Here is a 19,762-nt window from a genome sequence, read left to right on the forward strand (position 1 = left end):
GGCGTCCTCTTAGTGTGACATCCTCTTAGTGTGACATCCTCTTAGTGTGACATCCTCTTAGTGTGACATCCTCTTAGTGTAGTATACTCCCCAGTCTAATAGTATTCAGCACCTCAAATGTCCACAGACGAATGCTTCTCTCTTGAATTCGAGTCCATTGTAAGATGCAAATTAGCTTAATTGAAAAGACTTGTAGCGGAATGTTATTTTTTAACTAGATAAAGCTTTATTTTTATCGTTTTATACCGTTGGGAATCGCAGGGAAAGTGATGATCGTCGCGATAATGAAATAAAACTTCTGAAACTTATTATATAAGGCAATTTGTCGGAGCTTATTGTGCTTATTTTAAACCCTGTGTTAGTAGTTGTTATTTAATTAATATTGTACCTGTGGAACGCCGATTTGGCCTGGGTTCGTATCCTGGCCGGGGGAGGATTGACTGGGCGCCAGTCCTTAACTGTAGCCTCTGTTCACCCAGCAGTGAATGGGTACCTGGTTGTTAAATGATTTGGCGGGTCGTATTCCAGGGAAAATTAGGATTAAGGACTTGCCCGAAACGCTACGCGTGCTAGTGGTTGTACAAGAATGTAAGAACTCTTGTATATAAATAAATAACTAAATAAATAAATAAATAATACTCTAGTGTAGTGTGCCAGTGGAGTTGAATGTCCATTTTCTTCTTAATAAATGCCTGATTTTTTTGCTCTAGGAGTAACTCTATAATTTACCTCTGTTTACTTGTGTAAATTATGCTCTTTCTCAACATGTGGTGGGATAATATTACCAACCCCTCGTGGCTCTGTAATAAAAGGATAATATGCCATCAGTTGGTCAATAATTTGCCAGTCCACTGTACCTAGTTTCTCATGCTCCATTCCCTGCCCTTGTTATATTTCTTCCTTCAGCATGTTCTTTGATCCACTTAACCCACGAAAACGAAAATGAGGCGACATTCCACACGGAAATAAGTATATTTTCCTAACATTAATAGCCACAAGTGTTGTAGGGATGGAAGATTATATAGCCTAAAAGTCCTTTAATATTAATTTGGTATAAAAGAAATAAATTCGATTAAGTTCATTTTAATGAAGAATTCTCCAGCGTCTGCTGCAGGGTGTGTGTAACTACCCTAAGTGTAGTTACAAGATGAGAGCTACGCTCGTGGTGTCCCAGTATTCCATATATATGTCGTGTGTGTATTCGACACCTTGCATAGACTGTGAGTTCAAGTACGTCGGCCAGACTGGTAACAGTTCAGAATCTTGTCAAGCTCAAAATTTTCATTCAGTTAGAAATGCACAATAGTCCAGTGCATTGTACTTACTTAGCAGTCTCTGCGACCATTCCATTGACTGGAATGATTTAGGGTGTATTGCTCGTTGAAGTGATTTTGCTGAACGGAATGTGATTGAATATGCCTTAATTAGTCACTGTTCCAATACCCTTAATGTTAGTCCTGGCCTATATAATCTTGATTTGTTTTCAGTTGGAATATTGCGGGAATGTTCCGAGCATTATACCTGGCTTATCACCCTGGATACACCTCCGTGCGATCTTAGTTAGAGTTATGAAAATTTCCAGCGGAGTGTTCTGTTGACTGTTGCCTTCTAGGTTATGTAATCTACCAGACCTGCACACTTGTGACAATTGATGTTAGGAAAGTTAGCTATTCTCAGGTAGAATGTCGAACTCATTTCCGTTTTCGTAGATTAAGGGGATATAATACTGTAGTATACCATATGCAGGGATTTGAATGTCCGTTTTCTTCTAAATGACTACCCATTTTTGGCTCTAGGAGTAACTTTATAATTTATCTCTGTTTACGTATAACTAATAATAATTCATTGTGTCAGGGGACAGGAAGCCAGAGTGTATTCATACACGTTAGGCTTATATCTAGGTACCCCCAAGTTCGAATTATTATATAAACTAATTTTGTATGAATGTACTTTTACCTGAATAAACATTAACTGCTTAATATCAGTTTAATAACTTTTTAACTACTGATACCTGCCATGTATAAACTTAAAAAGAATTAATCTTCCATTTATTTAGTTAACATCTGTTTTGCTGTTCTGTTGCATTTTCCGCTGTTCTATCTATCATGTTATTATCATTCTCCTTTTTTTATCTTTTAAATTCAGTTTATACGTTTGATCTCAATTAGTATTAAGATTTAGTGTTTTTCCCACACCTTGCCCGGAACGCTGTGCGTATTAGCGGCTTCAGGCATTGTATGTACCAACTCTATCTATAAATCCAACATTATGTTTGTAGCTCATTTTCAATAAATGTATCTCTACCTGAATAAATATCTTATCTTATCTTATCTTATTATTATTATTATTATTATTTTTATTTATTATATATTTTTATATTATTATTATATATTATTATTATTATTACTACTACTACTTATTGTTAGGTAAACATGTGCATTAGGGGGAAAGGAAATGTGCCAACCATTTCTGTCCTGGATTCGATGTCCGGGATCCAACAATGACCCGGCCAGGATTCGAACCCATGACGTCTAGGCTCGCCACCAAACGTACACAGTACTGTGACCACCGCACCAATGATTGTCTATTGACAATCAATGTACTGCGGTGATAGTGACCTTCCCTAGGATCTATCTAGAGGTTATCTAGAGATGATTTCGGGGCTTTAGTGTCCCCGCGGCCCGGTCATCGACCAAGCTTCCACCCCCAGGAAGCAGCCCGTGACAGCTGACTAACACCCAGGTACCTATTTTACTGCTAGGTAATAGGAGCATAGGGTGAAAGAAACTCTGCCCATTGTTTCTCGCCGGCGCCTGGGATCGAACCCAGGACCACAGGATCACAAGTCCCGCGTGCTGCCCGCTCGGCCGACGGGCTCCCTCCCACAACAATTGGCTACATCCCGAAATAACTATTTAACTGTTAGGTGAACAGATTCATCAGGTGAAGGAAACGTTCCCGAACGTCTGTGTCCCGGCCGGGGACTGAACACAAGTCCCTTGGTTGTGAGCCGGAGACGTAGACCACTGTGCTACAGGTGTCAAGCCAAGTTAGGCAGCACGTCGTTGGCTGGTGTTCTTGTGGTCGAGGTTCCGATGTCTCTCGAGTGGAAGAAAGTTTGACAAGTGCGCGGTAGATCTGTATTACTTCTGACAAGTTTCCTCTTTCAGAGAAATTGTGGCGGGGGCGAAGCCTAGCGTCTCTCCCTCCACCTGGCTCCCTCATAGACGGGCGCGTCTCTCTCTTCCTGTTAACTGTCTGTCTCGCAGCTATGTCCGGTACGGTAGACTGACATCTCCCTGTCCGTCGACAGTGGCTGTCACCGAATTCAATTAACCCTTTGTGTACTGTACGTATTTGGTGTTAAATTTATATTCATCATTAGAGTGAAATAAATTGTTATATTTCCGGAGGCTTGTCATAGTCTCCCCGGCTCGGTGTCTTCTGATAATCAGTTATATCCGCAGATTTTAGATGAATTTTAAAATGGTCCTTGAGTGAAGTGTTGCGTAACAGGATTCGAACCCATGACGCTCTGTCCGCAGAGTGTGATGATAGGACTAACACGCGTTCGTTGCGGAATGTGGCGTAATTTGTCCGCAGAGAGATATGTTAGCGTGTCCGTGGTGGAATGTGATGTAATATGAATGTGTTGAAAAATGTTGAATCAGCATCATGCTATGGTTGTCTGAAAGTGGGTGACAGGGTTGGCGTGTTGAGGAGTGATTGGTTAGCGTGGTTGACGGTGGGTGAGAGGAATTGGCGTGCTGAGGAGTGATTGGTTGGCGTGGTTGACGGTGGGTGAGAGGATAAGAGTGTTAAGTGGGTGGTGTAAGGTAGCTTCCCGCCCCAACATTTCCACTCCTGGACTCCTAAAGTCCAACTTTACGCGGATTACAACTTTCCGCCCAGTTGTTTGTCGGCCGTTTCCGATGCTATTGTTAATGCTGCTGTTGCTATTGCTGCTGCTGTTGCTGCCGCTTTTTATTGTACTGCAACTGACTTTCATTATGTGGTTGATGCTCGTGGTGAGAATGATACTGGTGCTGCTGTTGATGGCTGCTAGTGAGCTGTGCTGGTGATGCCGGAGTGGCGAGGCTTGTAATGAGTCAGCTGATGCTTGGCAACAGTAATCCCGGGGCGTGATGGTGGCGGGTATTCTTAGCTCTGACCTCTAGCACTTTGTCCTCCTTGTTACAGCTCTCCTCACTTCTCGCCTCTACCTCCAGGTCGCTAAAGACACGAGATAAAGTTGGCTTTAATTTCCTGATAACGTTTCCCCTGAAATAAATTTTTCAAAGGTAATGAACACGCAAGACCTGTGTTAATGAAAGTTTTAAAGAGGAAGGGGAGAGGTCAGAAGGGGGGAGGGGGGGAGGGATGTAGGGAGAGGCAGGGTGGTGAGGGAGGGGAGAGGCATGAGAGGTAGGGAGGTGCCAGTAGGGATGAGGTAGGGAGGTGTCAGGTAGGGAGGAGGTCTATTGCTGTGTTAAGTATGACAGTTCACTATATTTTACGTTTGTTGCAGAGTGGGACTTTCCTTCATTTTCTTCCATCGTGGTATAGTATTTGATGGTTGCAGATCAGCTGCGATTTTACAAAATTTGCAACGCCTATTTAGGCTTTGATATCAGAATGTGGCGTGAACAGTATCTTAGCTGAAATCTGGTTTAAAGTTAAATTCAAACTACTTTCACATTCCATGTCCCTAGCGTAAAAACTACGGTGACTTGGTTAAATTATAAACGGCAAAATAATTAGGCTTTCATGGACATTGTATGCATCAGTGTGGCTGCAGGGAGAGCACTTATAAAATGTTCGAAACCTCTTGAGCCGGTGCATGAAGAAAACCTTTATTAACATATTATAGTCTACACTTGTATTATAATCATGTATAAATGAATAATTCACTTAAATTGTATAATCAAATCAAATTATAATTTTTCTATGAAATATTTGTCTAGATGAAATTTAACTTAAAAAACGGGATCTTAGTTTGACTCTGTCAACGATTTTCTAGTTTATGTTTCGTATATTTACAAATAATAATTGACCAATCTAAAATATTACACGTGTCTTTTGATTTACATCAAATATAAATATATATTCTACAATGTCTCTCCGATATACTGAAATTTAAAAGCTTTTCAAGAGAAGATGGAAGACATGAAGACGTTGGGCGGCGGGTTGGCGCCTTCAGTGTGACGGTGATGACGCGTGCGGGGCGGTGCGCGCCCGCTGGCCCCGCACATGTCACCTGCTTCTAGGTCAGTATACACCCGAAGTTTACCCAACTCCTGGTCTATATCCATACCTAAAGTAAACTTACTGGTTGGTGAGTATACATGAGGTCTTTTGGTGGGCTTAATAGCCATCCTTAGGCCGGCAGGCGTCAGCCACCAGCAGGAACCAACCAGTAAGTATACTCTAGTCCTCAGCATAGTCCAGGACTAAGGTAAACTCGGTGTATATACACCGAGATGTGGTATACGTCCGTCAGTGTGTATATATATGGTGTGTTGGTGGTGATAATTGTCAGTGGTAAAAGAGCGGGAAAATGGCCAGGCGTCGTCACCCTCCCGTACTGAACTGTTAGTAAATGGTCGCTGTTAACATCCTTCAACTGTGGTACAGGTAAGACGTCACCTGTTGGTCTGATAGTCGCTGTCTGTGGTGTCTCAGAGGTCATGGTGGCTGTTCTGTGGTGTCTTGAGGTCATGGTGGCTGTTCTATGATGTCTCAGAGGTCACGGTGACTTCTGTGATGTCTCAGAGGTCACGGTGACTTCTGTGATGTCTCAAAGGTCACGGTAACTTCTGTGATGTCTGAGATGCCACAGTGACTATTCTGTGATGTCTGAGAGGTCACGATGGCTGTTCTGTGAAGATGTATCGCCTGCCGCTCTCTGCTTGGTTATTTTACAGGTCGGTGAACGCTAGAACAGACAAGGTATCACACACGAATCTAATATCCCAGACGATTTAAGGGTTCAGGAAGGTACATGTCGCTACTGCCTAAATGTATGTCCGACCATGATAAAACTTTCGTACGTAGAGGATAATTGTGCTAAGTGTTCACTTTAAATAGTATTTTATAGCAAATGCACCAGCAAATATTTAATATTTATTAAATATTAGACAATATAAATTTTAGACAATATAAATTAATAAATATGTATTAAATATTAGACAAAATGCACAAATATTTAATATTTTTTAAATATTAGGCAATATAAAAATCATATTTACATCATTTTACAAGGGAAAATACTGTTTATATGATTTCCAGTAAACCAATTTTTCATATCACAGCATGAGCCGTAAACCCCAAATGTTATACTTGATCCTGCCCCCCCCCCATCCCCCGCAAGAACTAATAAGTCAGACATTTAAACCGTGGAGGAGGCCTAACATAGCTTATATGCCGTCCAAAATGTGCTTGGGATAACATTTTGGGAGGTTTATCTGCTATAGTTACTGGACACAAATTTTAGATTCAGGAGAGAGTGGTGAGAAACTTTAGTATTACTGGGCGGGAGGAAGGTTCAGTTGGTAACTATACTGAAAATGAGGTATAAGAATATACCTCATATACCTATGAGGTATATCACACAATCTATCCCCCCAATAGTTAGAGCTTAACGGGTACCAATGACAATTGCTCCATATAATCAGTGGCACAGTGGACTAATAAGCAGAAACCGGTTAGTTTAGCATAGCCTACCAACGAGTACCAACTGAAGTCTACTCATTACCAGAAAAACAAGTTATAATTTAAATTTCTAGCAAATAAATGACTGAAAATCAATTTATTAATATGCGTAGGAGCGAGCGAGCTAAAATTATAATATTTTTTGGTTCATAATATCAACACTGATCTGATAGGGAAATAGGTTTGTATCAAGAATCCCCGCCTCATGTACGACATGTTGCCTCCTGCAGTGCTGCCAGCCGTCAAGTTTCCGTTACCATTCAATCTTTACGAGCTGAACCTAACCTTAAGTATGCTATCTATATCAAAATCCACCCTAACCTTATCAAACACTTAACTAGCTAATTAATTCAATTTTGTTTTGAGTGACATCGAGCCTAGCCTTACCTAACATTATCTAACCAGAGCTAACATAACCTAGCCTAACCCATGCAGTTTCAGAATTTAAGTCACTACCCATTTCCCGGAATCTCGAGGATGCAAACCAATTGATGATAAAACAAACATTTTTACTCGCTCATTTTAATTTGCATAAAGTATCAGATTTTGGTAAATAGATATTTGAATTCTAGAAAATATAATTCACTATAAAAAGGATATAATTTTTTCCCCATAGTTTTTGTAATTATCATAAATGTTGGAATTTGACAATAAGCTTAGGACATTTTACCAGTTGTATAAAAAAATAAGTATTTTATATGTTGTCAATAAGGAATTTCTCAATAATTTAGATGTGATAGCTTCCCTTTACATAGTTCCACAAGTGAACTATTTTTAATTGCAAGTGCAAATAATCTGCATTCCACTTATTTCTATGTTAGTTAGAGTATTTATATAATATATATATAATTATATAAATATTGTAATATTTATCAAATCTATTTTATATAATATACATATATTATATGTGTGTAAATCACGAAAATTAACACGTGATGAAAAATGTGACACTGTCAGACCACGGAGGAAGAATTGAAACAGGAATTTCCTTAAGTACTTTCGTATATTAATACATCTTCAGAAGGACTGATCTATACATCATTCATTCCTTCTGAAGATGTATTAATATACGAAAGTACTTAAGGAAATTCATGTTTAAATTCTTCCTTCGTGGTCTGACTGTCAAATATGATATATATATATATATATATATATATATATATATATATATATATATATATATATATATATATATATATATATATATATATATATATATATTGTGACGATAATCTCCTTCAAGAGATTGAGCCTGCTCTTCCCTCCAAAATTACGTCTTCACAACTATATAAAAGACTATGGAAGAAATGTCCAACAACGACAACAAACACCAGCAAGGCTTGCCAGGGTGAGCAGAAACGTATGCAACCAGCCACCTGTTCGAACTCCAACCACCAAACTACCCGTTGATCGCTACGACTCCGCTGATTGGTCGCCGGTCTGGCTGCACCTGCCTCGCCCCCCCCCCATACTACCCGATGTCTGGGGTCGCCCCAACATCAGTCTTCAGAATGTTCCGTGCTTTCGTAGCCAGCACTCCTCCCAGCTAGACGTTGCGTGTACTGAGAGAGGTGGTGGCTTTAAGCCAATATTCCAGCACCTCCCACTTACCTTTTGTTGCACTTCTTGTTATTTTGCCTTAACGTAACTTTTCATTGTGTCATTTAAGTATTCTTATTATTTTGATTGATTTTATTATACATATTTGTTTGTGCATTATTTTCATGTTTTGATTTATTTAACGTAATTAAAATTTCATTGTTAAAGTTTTACTTGTGTTTTGTGTGTCTTCTCCTTACCTTACCACAGACGAAGTTCCAGTTTTTCTATTTTTTTTTATAACTATGTGACGAGGCCATACCCCTAGCCTTAAACAGCCGAACACCAACGCGTTACCGTCACAATATATATATATATATGTATAAGTATATATATATATATATATATATATATATATATATATGTATAAGTATATATATATATATATATATATATATATATATATATATATATATATATATATATATATATAAAATATGTTATTGAATATGACCGAAAAGGTAAGATTAATATTCTAACACGAATTTTCTCAACATTTCTTATGTTTTTCTTCACTGTCGGTGGTAATGGAAATATCAATTCTCCAAAGTTCATTTTTATTTATGGTCTGACGCCTGAACGCGTTTCGTAATGGCTTAGTACATTTTCAAAGACTTAATTTACACAAATTCATTGTACTTATACTCTAATGGGTGAGGTGATATGGTACAAAAGTTTTGGTTGAGGTGAACAAACTTGTAATAAACACAAGACAGAACGCGAAACAATGGGTATAACTTGGATATGAGAACATAAGATTGGAAGTAAGTGCAGAAGGTCTATCGGCCCATACTTTCTCTTGCTGCTTCCATATTAGTTCGGGGTCTTGAAGTGGGTAGAATATAGTTGTGTATTAATTGGCTGTTGATTGCTGGTGTTGACTTTTTCATGTGTAGACTACACTAGACTTTTTGACTATATATATATATATATATATATATATATATATATATATATATATATATATATATATATATATATATATATATATATATTTTTTTTTTTTTTTTATATATATAGAGGGTACCACCTCTGGTGCCAATGTGGGGACCCATAGCCTCGGAGAAGAAAATAAAAAGTATTCAGAGGAGACCTTGTGGTTTCTCACTGAACACTAATATTATCTTCTCCTACCACCCCCATTCTTTTGTATGTACACATATATATTTACTTTATTTGAACTTTGTTACAAAAAAGGAGTTACATATGGGTTACAAAGATGGTTGTCATAGGTTGTCGAGTTCCTCCAGCTCCTCAGATGGCGGGCAGGAACCCTGGATGCAGTGCGCATTTCCCCTCTGTATCGCAACACTGAGGCGCTGGAAAAGAAAGCTTGCAGCTCTCGGGTCCCTTGTTGTTTCAATGAGCCTAGAACCCAGTTCCTTCAAAAAACTGGTAGCACTTTTACCCCAGGCGCCGAGCGTCTCAGAAGCAATGGGGACAAAATTGTAGTGGTGATCCAGTTCTCTATACTTACGGGATTTGGCTGCTTCCCTGTGGGTGGCAGCGCCACCTGGTTGTGCAACACTGAGGTTAATGTAGGTGTTAGCCAGGGTTGATACGCACGTGTAGTCCCATACCAACTGCTTGCCATTCTTCCAGGGGTTCACTGTGATACCATCCGGGCGACCAATATATATATATATATATATAATATATATATATATATATATATATATATATATATATATATATATATGTATATATATATATGTTGTAGAATATAACCGAAAGGGTAAGATTAATGATTCTAACACGAATCTTCTCAATATTTCTTACGTTTTTCTTCACAGTCGGGGTAATTGAAAAATTAACTATCCAAAGATCATTTTCTCATTTTTTATTTATGTATTTGTTACCTTCTTGGATGTATGATTGCAGATAATACAAAGATGGTCACTTTAGCAGTTTATTGTGTAAGGTAACAAAGTATATAACTGGCCTTCCGAGGTCCTACCTACTCTGGGTCTGAGAGACTACTGACTGGTCACCGGAACGGCTAGTCCCAGCTCTCTCTGGAGAATGACGTCAGAGGTTTACATGATTGTGATTTGCTATCACCAACCGTCGTACAATTTGAATACTAACATATGGTCTGATATATATATATATATATATATATATATATATATATATATATATATATATATATGTATGTATATATATATATATATATATATATATATATATATGTATATGTATGTATATATATATATGTATATATATATATATATATGTATATATATATATATATGTATATATATATATATATATATGTATATATATATATATATATATATATATATATATATATATATATATATATGGATAATATGAATTATATATATGTATGTATATATTCTGAAAATAATTTTATGTGGGTAAAACGCACACGTACACACACATACACAAAAAAATTAGTTAGTTAGTAGTTAGTAACAGTTGATTGATTGACAGTTGAGAGGCGGGTCGAAAGAGCATAGCTAAAACTCCCGCAAGCACAACTAGGTGAATACACACACACACACACACACACACACACACACACACACACACACACACACACACATACACACACACACACACACACACACACACACACACACACACAGTGGGTGTATGGTACACATACCTCAAGAAACACATCAGTAAACTGGAAAAGATGCAAAAACATGATACGAAATGGTTTCTTATTTTCCGTGAAGAACGAGCTACGAGGAGAGGCTAGAGGTGTTAAATATTTCAAAGCTAAAAGACAAGATAGATAAAAACAGTCGATATGATTACTACGCATAAAAGAGTAAAACAGGAATCTAAACAAATGGCTAAAAAAGAATTCTTGTAACCTGCAAAGTCAAGAAAAAAAAGAGGCCAGATTGAATCTAAGGAAAAATAGTGCCGAAAAAAACATTAGAAAGTTTGCGCTTGCAAATAGCGGTAGACGGTTGGAACAAGTTGAGAAGGTGGTGGAGGTGGAAACCGTCAGTAGTTTCAAAATGTTATATAACAGAACTGGGAAGACGGGACACCACGAGCGCAGCTGTCATCCTGTAGTGGCTCAGGAACCTGTACACCAGTTGATTGACAGTTGAGCGGCGGGACCAAAGAGCCGACGCTCAAACCTCCACATGCACAACTAGGTGAGTACACACACAGCGTCATCACGCAAGGAGGGGGGGGGGGGGGGTGAGTGGAGGTAGGATAAGGGGGGGGCTGGAGGAGGTAGTCGGATATGGAGCCATAAAGAAGCGGGAATAGTCGCCATATACACAGAAATGGACCCGCACACACACGACTTTACACAGCCTGAAACAAAAGACGATCGCGAGTATTACCCTCTTTGTCCCTCCCTTCCCTCCCTTCCCTCCCTCCCATTCCATCACTCTCCCACCACATATCCCACTTCCGTCCCTGCTGCCCATCTATCACTGTCCCTTGCGTACCTTATTATCCATCGACAGGCTACAATGTCCCCATAAATTGGGTGCCAAATAGACGAAAATTACATTATATGACAGCTATTGGGTCAGTTTGGTCCCCTTTGCTGTGAGGATTCCGACCACTGGTGAGGAATGTGTGGACTCACCTAGTTGTGCTTGCGGGGGTTGAGCTTCGGCTCTTTGGTCCCGCCTCTCAACCGTCAATCAACTGGTGTACAGATTCCTGAGCCTACTGGGCTCTATCATACCTATATTTTAAACTGTGTATGGAGTCAGCCTCCACCACATCACTGCCTAGTGCATTCCATTTATTAACTACTCTGACACTGAAAAAATTCTTCTAACGTCCTCTGTGACTCATCTGGGTACTAAGTTTCCACCTGTGTCCCCTTGTTCGTGTTCATCCCATGCTGAAGAGTTTGTCTTTGTCCAACCTGGCAATTCTCCTGAGAATTTTGTAGGTGGTTATCATGTCTTCCCCTTACTCTTCTGTTTTCCTGGGAAGTGAGGTTCAGCTCCTTTAGCCTTTCCTCGTAGCTCATTCCTCTCAGTTCCGGGACGAGCCTGGTTTCATACCGCTGAATCTTTTCTAATTTTGTCTTGTGTTTAACAAGGTATGGACTCCAGGCTGGAGCTGCATATTCCAGGATTGGTCTGACATATGTGGTATACAGGGTCCTGAACGATTCCTTACACAAGTTTCTAAAGGCAGTTCTTATGTTGGCCAACCTAGCATATGCCATATGTATAAACATATATATAATTTCATATATATTCTCTCCATCAACCTGCTATATACTTCTAATTGTCCTGCATTACTTACTGCTCCACATGTACAACCCTAGCAGTTTTCAGATATGTGTGTGTGTGTGTGTGTTAAGTTTTGCCCCGAGGGGCGAATTTATTGGGCAGCGCCACTCATCTTGTGAGTGGACACACCGCCATGTACAACACTCCCCAATAGGAAGAAAACCCGCTGGGTTGCTAATCCTGTCACTTGTACCCAGACACAACTGGGACTTGCTTAGCTGTCTCAAGTAAACAGCTTATCAAACAAGAATATTAACATTTGTCAACCCTTAAAAACTTACGTTATCTTGCAGGTGCAAAATGGGGAAATCTTTTGATAACAATATTTATATTTGACAGATAGTAATTTCCTAACGCAGACAATGTGGGGTTTACTAAGCTACACACATGTCTAGTGACTCTTAGATGTTCACATTCTCTCAGGTAGTGGTCAAGGCGGTGTCCGTCACTCACCGCAGATTCTGCAATCCCGCTCTCACCTGTTGTTTCAATCCCGAACCTCCATGGATATTTGTATCCAAGACAAATTCTTGTTATTACTGATTCTCTCCCGCGACCACCACCCTTTCACATTATTAGTAGTAGAAGCAGCAGCACCAGTAGTGTCAGTAACGACACAGCTGAAGCAACGTAACAGTAAAACTCAGTAACACCAGCAGTAGCAGGAGCGGCGGTAAATGCAGTAACGACAATGACTAAATGGAACAGTAGCATGCTCAATAACAGTAGCATGATATAGGGGGGGGGGCAAGGGTGGCACTTACAATAGAAGACGCATGGCACTGGCCGGCACCACACCCGTCTTCTTCCGGTAACAGTGAGAACAACAGCAGCAGCAGACTATAGGCAGCGGTGGCACACCCAGCAGACCAGAGAGCAGACGATGCATGGATATGGAATATCGTCCTTCGCAAATTCTTTCACACGATATTAAGAGGAATTGGAGAAACAACAGCAAGAGGAGGAATGAGGAGGAGGAAGGGAGACAGAGAACAGACGACGCATGGCACTAGTTGGCACCCCACCCTGGGCCGGTGTAGCAGGCAGGGAGAAGAGCCTCACTAGCTCGCGCGACACCATAGCGGACGGACCTACACTCTCCCGCGCTCCCTCCCCACCACACTCGCGCTACCACAGTGATAAGTGTACGTGTGGTGGTGGGTCACAGCCTCCCCTTAACCCTTTGTCACCTTTGTGCACTTACCCCTGGGGTACCCTGCTCAAGCCCCCCCCGCGGCAGAGGGCAGTAAATAAAGGGAAGGCAAAGGGCTCACCAGGATCGTAATACAGGTGGTGATTAGGTGTGTCGCCGGCGTGTCGCACACCTGTGTCTCCGGCGTTGTGCTGCGGGTATTGGAAAACTATAAGAGCGAGACGGCCACCCAGGGAATTGTTGTGGGTTGTGATCTCCGGTGGTGATAGTTTCCCGGGTTGTTGAGGTTATTGCTGTTGGCAACTGGTGACACGTCCGCTCGACAGGTGCGGAGGCTCTCGTCATCATCAAGGTGTCGTTATAAACACCATCTTACTGCAGAAAGGAAAATAATTTGCCTTAACAAGTGATGTAGAATATAATGTGATAAATTAAAGCTGTGGATATATATATATATATATATATATATATATCTTTTATTCACGACGTTTACTGAAAAGAATTGAATGTATCACTAATCTTCAAGTGGTGTAGTAAGTGTGTGGCGAGTGTGCATTGAGTGCCTCAGCTTTAGTGGTGAGTGCCTCAAGAGGGGAGTACAGCGCCCGTGGATATTTGCATCGAGGCAACTTTTGGCGAGAGGATAAGGCCCGCGCCCTCGCTCCCTCCCTCGGGAACCCGCTACACAAAGGTATGTTGCTCACACCTACGCCAGAAAGGTCGCCCTTGCGGGGGCTTAATTGTGGCTCTGGTTTTTTTTCCCCCGACAGGGCTGACGGGAAGACATTTGCCTCGTTAAATATATAGAAATGCGATCCCATTTAGTGGCGGTAAATTGCGTGGAGTATCGAGTATTACTGCTCGCTTCCTGGGGACTACTGGGGACTAAGCTCTGCCCTGGCCGCTACTAATTGGTAACTTCTGCACCTGACTGAAATTTTCCAGTTGTTGAGCGATGGCCTGATGATCACCTGCGATGCTGGGGTTTCCCCCCTGTCTCTCTGTGGTGCTGGGGGTCCCCCACCTCCCCTCTGTGGTGCTGGGGTCCCCCACCTCCCCTCTGTGGTGCTGGGGTCCCACCTACCCTCTGTGGTGCTGGGGTCCCCCACCTCCCCTCTGTGGTGCTGGGGGTCCCACCTCCCCTCTGTGGTGCTGGGGTCCCACCTACCCTCTGTGGTGCTGGGGGTCCCCCACCTCCCCTCTGTGGTGCTGGGGTCCCCCACCTCCCCTCTGTGGTGCTGGGGTCCCACCTACCCTCTGTGGTGCTGGGGTCCCCCACCTCCCCTCTGTGGTGCTGGGGTCCCACCTACCCTCTGTGGTGCTGGGGATCCCCCACCTCCCCTCTGTGGTGCTGGGGTCCCCCACCTACCCTCTGTGGTGCTGGGGGTCCCCCACCTCCCCTCTGTGGTGCTGGGGTCCCCCACCTCCCCTCTGTGGTGCTGGGGTCCCACCTACCCTCTGTGGTGCTGGGGATCCCCACCTCCCCTCTGTGGTGCTGGGGTCCAACCTCCCCTCTGTGGTGCTGGGGTCCCACCTCCCCTCTGTGGTGCTGGGGTCCTACCTCCTCCCCTCTTCCCTTTGTTACAGCAAATTAAGTATAATAGAATATAATGAAACTGTGTGATGGTCATGGCTCATTTCTATTAGATATTTTTACTTTGCTATACATAGATAATATTATTTTGGGGATTTATTAGCCGTTTTCTCATGACAAATTGCTTTGGTCAGAAGGATTAGTCTCCTCGTTTGCTGTAGTTAATACTAAGGTGTGTAATGCCTATATTAGGAAGGGAACTATGAGGAGGAAAGCGCCAAGCCATTACAACTATATAGCACTGGGAAGGGGTCAGGATAAGGATTTGGGATGGTGCCCAACCTCTTGGCCGGTCGGGGATTGAACGCCAACCTGCATAAAGCGAGACCGTCGCTCTACCGTCCAGCCCAAGTGGTTGGGCAGTGGAATTTTGACCTGGGTGTTGGGGTTACCATTCATGGTGTTTTCTCTCTGGATTTTACCTGTATTGTACCTGGGTAGGGTTCTGGGAGTTATTCTCCTCGTCAGTTCCCGGCCTGGGACCAAGGCGTGACTCGTGGGAGCTTGGACCAACAGGCCGTTGCTTGGAGCGGCCCGCAGGTCCACATATCTTCCACAGCCCGGTTGGTCCGCCACTCCTTGGAGAAAACTGAACTGAAGAGTTCCGCCTTTTATTCCAGCAATATTTCTTGTACTCGCTGGGAGGATATTGAACAATCGTGGACCTCTGATGCTCATACAGTGTTCTCTGATTATTTTGGCTATGAATATTGGGGGTTCCATTTGCAGTGTTTTAACTCTGGGTGTTGGGGTTCCATTCACAGTGTTCTCTGGGTGTTGGGGTTCCATTCACAGTGTTCTCTGGGTGTTGGGGTTCCATTCACAGTGTTCTCTGGGTGTTGGGGTTCCACTCGCAGTGTTCTCTGGGTGTCGGGGTTCCATTCACAGTGTTCTCTGGGTGTCGGGGTTCCACTCGCAGTGTTCTCTGGGTGTCGGGGTTCCACTCGCAGTGTTCTCTGGGTGTCGGGGTTCCACTCGCAGTGTTCTCTGGGTGTCGGGGTTCCATTCACAGTGTTCTCTGGGTGTCGGGGTTCCACTCGCAGTGTTCTCTGGGTGTCGGGGTTCCACTCGCAGTGTTCTCTGGGTGTCGGGGTTCCACTCGCAGTGTTCTCTGGGTGTCGGGGTTCCACTCGCAGTGTTCTCTGGGTGTCGGGGTTCCATTCACAGTGTTCTCTGGGTGTCGGGGTTCCACTCGCAGTGTTCTCTGGGTGTCGGGGTTCCACTCGCAGTGTTCTCTGGGTGTCGGGGTTCCACTCGCAGTGTTCTCTGGGTGTCGGGGTTCCACTCGCAGTGTTCTCTGGGTGTCGGGGTTCCACTCGCAGTGTTCTCTGGGTGTCGGGGTTCCACTCGCAGTGTTCTCTGGGTGTCGGGGTTCCACTCGCAGTGTTCTCTGGGTGTCGGGGTTCCACTCGCAGTGTTCTCTGGGTGTTGGGGTTCTATTCACGGTGTACACTGTGTTGCACTTAATAGATTACCGTCTATTGATGTGCTGCTAGTAGTTGTCTTGTAATAGACTCCATCCATTACTTCCTACAGTTAGAGTGTCTTCTTAAGGGTCTTACATTGTTACTATTGTTTAGAAATTACTTTGACATGGGTTTGTGGTGGGGTGGGGGGAGGTCACCCCTTGTAGGGAGGCGGAGGTTTCGACCACCACCTGTGTGGAGTGGAGGTTGTGACCACCCCCGGCAACTGTGTTGGGGGGGGGGAACAGCTTGGGCGAGCTTAGCCTCATATTAAGTCATTTTTAATTGGCTGCGTAGTAGGCTTAAGCACTAGTTGATAAGACTCATTGCTCAAGGGAGTCCCAACCTTCCATGACCCAATTGAGGCAGCAATTCAGAGTCGAGCACCTGGCGTCTTGCAGGGTGGTCGTGGTGGTGAATATCTTCTCAAGGTCCCAAGTCGCTAGAGAAGTGCAGGTGAACACCCTCTCTTGTCTCCAGGATGTCGGCCGGTGAGACGATGCCGGGGCGGACTTTTGTGCTAAAATCTCGGTGGAGGAGAGGAGGTTCTCCCGGAGGCGGACCTTGGCCCCTGTGTAACATGGTGCAGCTGAGCCCTGGACCATACATGCTCGGGTCTGTGATGCGATCGGACGTGATATTTTCGAGGGTAAAGATGGGACGGATGTTTGAGGATTTATTTAGACTATGTATAGACTAGAGGCGGGAGGATGGTGGCGGAGAGCAGAGGGCCAGGTTAATAGTTTAATTAGTTTATTATGGAGCACACAGCCGTCGTGTGGGCTGTGTGGGGGGAGGGGTTAGTGGTGTAATGAGCCCAGGAGGTGGTTGATGGCACACAAAACCCTCACTAACTTCCCTCACACTCTGAAATTAATGAGGAGGGAGCAGGTTAATGAGAAAAAGGTGTTTTGCCTGTTTCATTCATACTTATGAAAGAGCTGCAAGTGGCGGTATTGAGGGTGGAAGACGGGCGTATGCGGGAGTGAGGAAGGTAAAGTAGATGAGACCGCCTCACCCGCGGCACCTTGGAGTACTTTACAGGCGGAGTATGTTAATGTGTGCTTACCTCCTCAGTTATCGCCCCTCAGCCAACCCCTCCTCTCATCTAATACCGCCTTATTTTTGACCGAGTCCACTAATCTCTTTAAAATGGCACGTATTGGGAGCCGGTCGACCGAGCGGACAGCACGCTGGACTTGTGATCCTGTGGTCCTGGGTTCGATCCCAGGCGCCGGCGAGAAACAATGGGTAGAGTTTCTTTCACCCTATGCCCCTGTTACCTAGCAGTAAAATAGGTACCTGGGTGTTAATCAGCTGTCACGGGCTGCTTCCTGGGGGTGGAGGCCTGGTCGAGGACCGGGCCGCGGGGACACTAAAAAGACCCGAAATCATCTCAAGATCTTCCCAAGACCTTTATTACTAATAAAGCACCGTAATACTTACGTTTTCTATTCATCGGCCTCGATAGGTTACCTGGAGCATACCTGCAGAGGGTTTCGCGAGTTCTACTCCCAGCCTGAGGCCAGGCTCGACTTGTGATAACTTGGTCCAACAGGCTGCTGCTTGGAGCGACCCGAAGACCCACATATCCAATACTGCTTGGTTGGTCCAGCACTTCTTGCAAGAACTTGTTTAAGTGCCCCTTGAATGCATCCACCTTTGTTTTGGTAATATTTCCAATGCTTGCTGGGAGTGTGTTGAACCCAGGTGTTGAGACAGTGTTCTCTGAGTGTGCCCAATGCTTGCTGGGAGTGTGTTGAACCCAGGTGTTGAGACAGTGTTCTCTGAGTGTGCCCAAGGCACCTCTACTCCTTGCTGGTTTTATTCTGCATTTCCTTCCGTACCGTATTTACGTATGTCCCAGTCTTTCGTAGTTTACATACATCCTGGAATTTACCTGTAGACGGTTTTGAGAGGTATTCAACTCTAAAAGCCCGGCCAGAGGGCTTAGAGATAACTTGATCTATAAGACAGGTAAGTTCAGTAGAACTTCGGTTTCAACCCTTTTACACTGTCGTAGCTCAGTCGATTAAGGCAGTGTCTGGGATGCTCCTAGACGCAGATTCGAATCCTCGTCACTGCCCTTGTGGATTTGTTCATTTGATCTATAAGGCTGTTGCTTGCAGTGCCCCGCAGGTAGACATATTCGTTACTATACCCAACTATAAGATTTCAGAACTAACTATAGTTAAACTTGGGTCATTGTTTAGCTCCATATATTTACTCTTAAAATGCTAAACAACATTCCATCAGACTCCCGTATTAATTCCAAGGTAAACTCGCATGGTAAACCTAATGATAAACCACGGACCAATTGGTGGGAATGTTGCGGTAAATATGAGAGCCTTCCAAGTAAATTCTGGCCAAACTTCCCACCAAAGTTTCAGTAAATTGTGAAACAAGCGGAGCTGTTTCTGCATAATGGCGGGCCTTGTCCCGGTGTTCCTGGAGGCCCGGTCACCTGTTGGCTGCTGGCCCATTGTTTACCTGCTGGCTGGCTGGCTGGCTGGCTGGCTGTCTGTCTGTGTACCTGCTGGCTGGCTGGCTGGCTGTGTATCTGCTGGCTGACTGGCTGTGTATCTGCTGACTGACTGGCTGGGCTGTTTATTATTTACCTGGCTACCTTGGCTGTCTGGCTGTGTACCTGGCTACCTTGGCTGTCTTACTGTTTACCTGGCTACCTTGGCTGTCTGGCTGTGTACCTGCTGGCTGGCCGACTGGTTTAGTCTCTTTGGCGCCTGTCTTCTCTTTTGGACAGTTGCCTGTTCCATTGTTACTTTGTTGATACCTTAATTACCCGTCTGATCCCCTGGTTACCTGTCTGTTTCCTTGGTGACCTGGTCTGATCCCCTGTCTGTCTAGTTGTTTACCGCACTGTCTGCTGACTTGTGTGCCTGCCTGCCTGCCTGTCTGCCTGCCTGCCTGCCTGCCTGCCTGCCTGCCTGTCTACCTGCCTGCCTGCCTGCCTGCCTGCCTACCTGTCTGC

The 19,762-nt window shown here is 43.6% G+C and overlaps 2 protein-coding genes across 5 annotated transcripts in view; one reads left to right on the forward strand and one right to left on the reverse strand.

Moving 5' to 3' along the window:
* The first annotated feature begins 5,258 nt into the window (after positions 1–5,258).
* Positions 5,259–19,762, forward strand: part of Ddr (discoidin domain-containing receptor 2) — a 642,292-nt gene continuing 627,788 nt past the window's right edge. The window contains exon 1 of one of the 4 annotated variants that reach the window (XM_069314116.1): positions 5,259–5,634. The gene's annotated coding sequence lies outside the window, so the exon portion shown is untranslated. Of the gene's footprint in view, positions 5,635–13,554; positions 14,405–19,762 lie in introns of those variants that run through there. The other 3 variants (XM_069314113.1, XM_069314117.1, XM_069314118.1) reach the window with 3 other exon arrangements.
* On the reverse strand, positions 16,066–19,547 carry LOC138357513 (PGC-1 and ERR-induced regulator in muscle protein 1-like). Its single transcript, XM_069314371.1, has 2 exons — positions 19,479–19,547; positions 16,066–16,743 (listed from the first exon to the last, which is right to left on the reverse strand). The coding sequence occupies exons 1-2, from the start codon at positions 19,545–19,547 to the stop codon at positions 16,066–16,068; spliced, it is 747 nt and encodes a 248-aa protein (XP_069170472.1).

Source organism: Procambarus clarkii, chromosome 78 (assembly GCF_040958095.1).
Source record: "Procambarus clarkii isolate CNS0578487 chromosome 78, FALCON_Pclarkii_2.0, whole genome shotgun sequence".
NCBI classification, from domain to species: Eukaryota; Metazoa; Arthropoda; class Malacostraca; order Decapoda; family Cambaridae; genus Procambarus; species Procambarus clarkii.

What these genes read in the sequence shown, in the direction of transcription:
- LOC138357513 (XM_069314371.1), bottom strand. Translation starts at nt 19,547, where the DNA reads ATGGAACAGGCAACTGTCCAAAAGAGAAGACAGGCGCCAAAGAGACTA. An exon ending in ACCAGTCGGCCAGCCAGCAG is followed by an intron (nt 16,744 to 19,478) that starts GTACACAGCCAG and finishes CACCGTGAATAG; the next exon opens with AACCCCAACACCCAGAGAAC.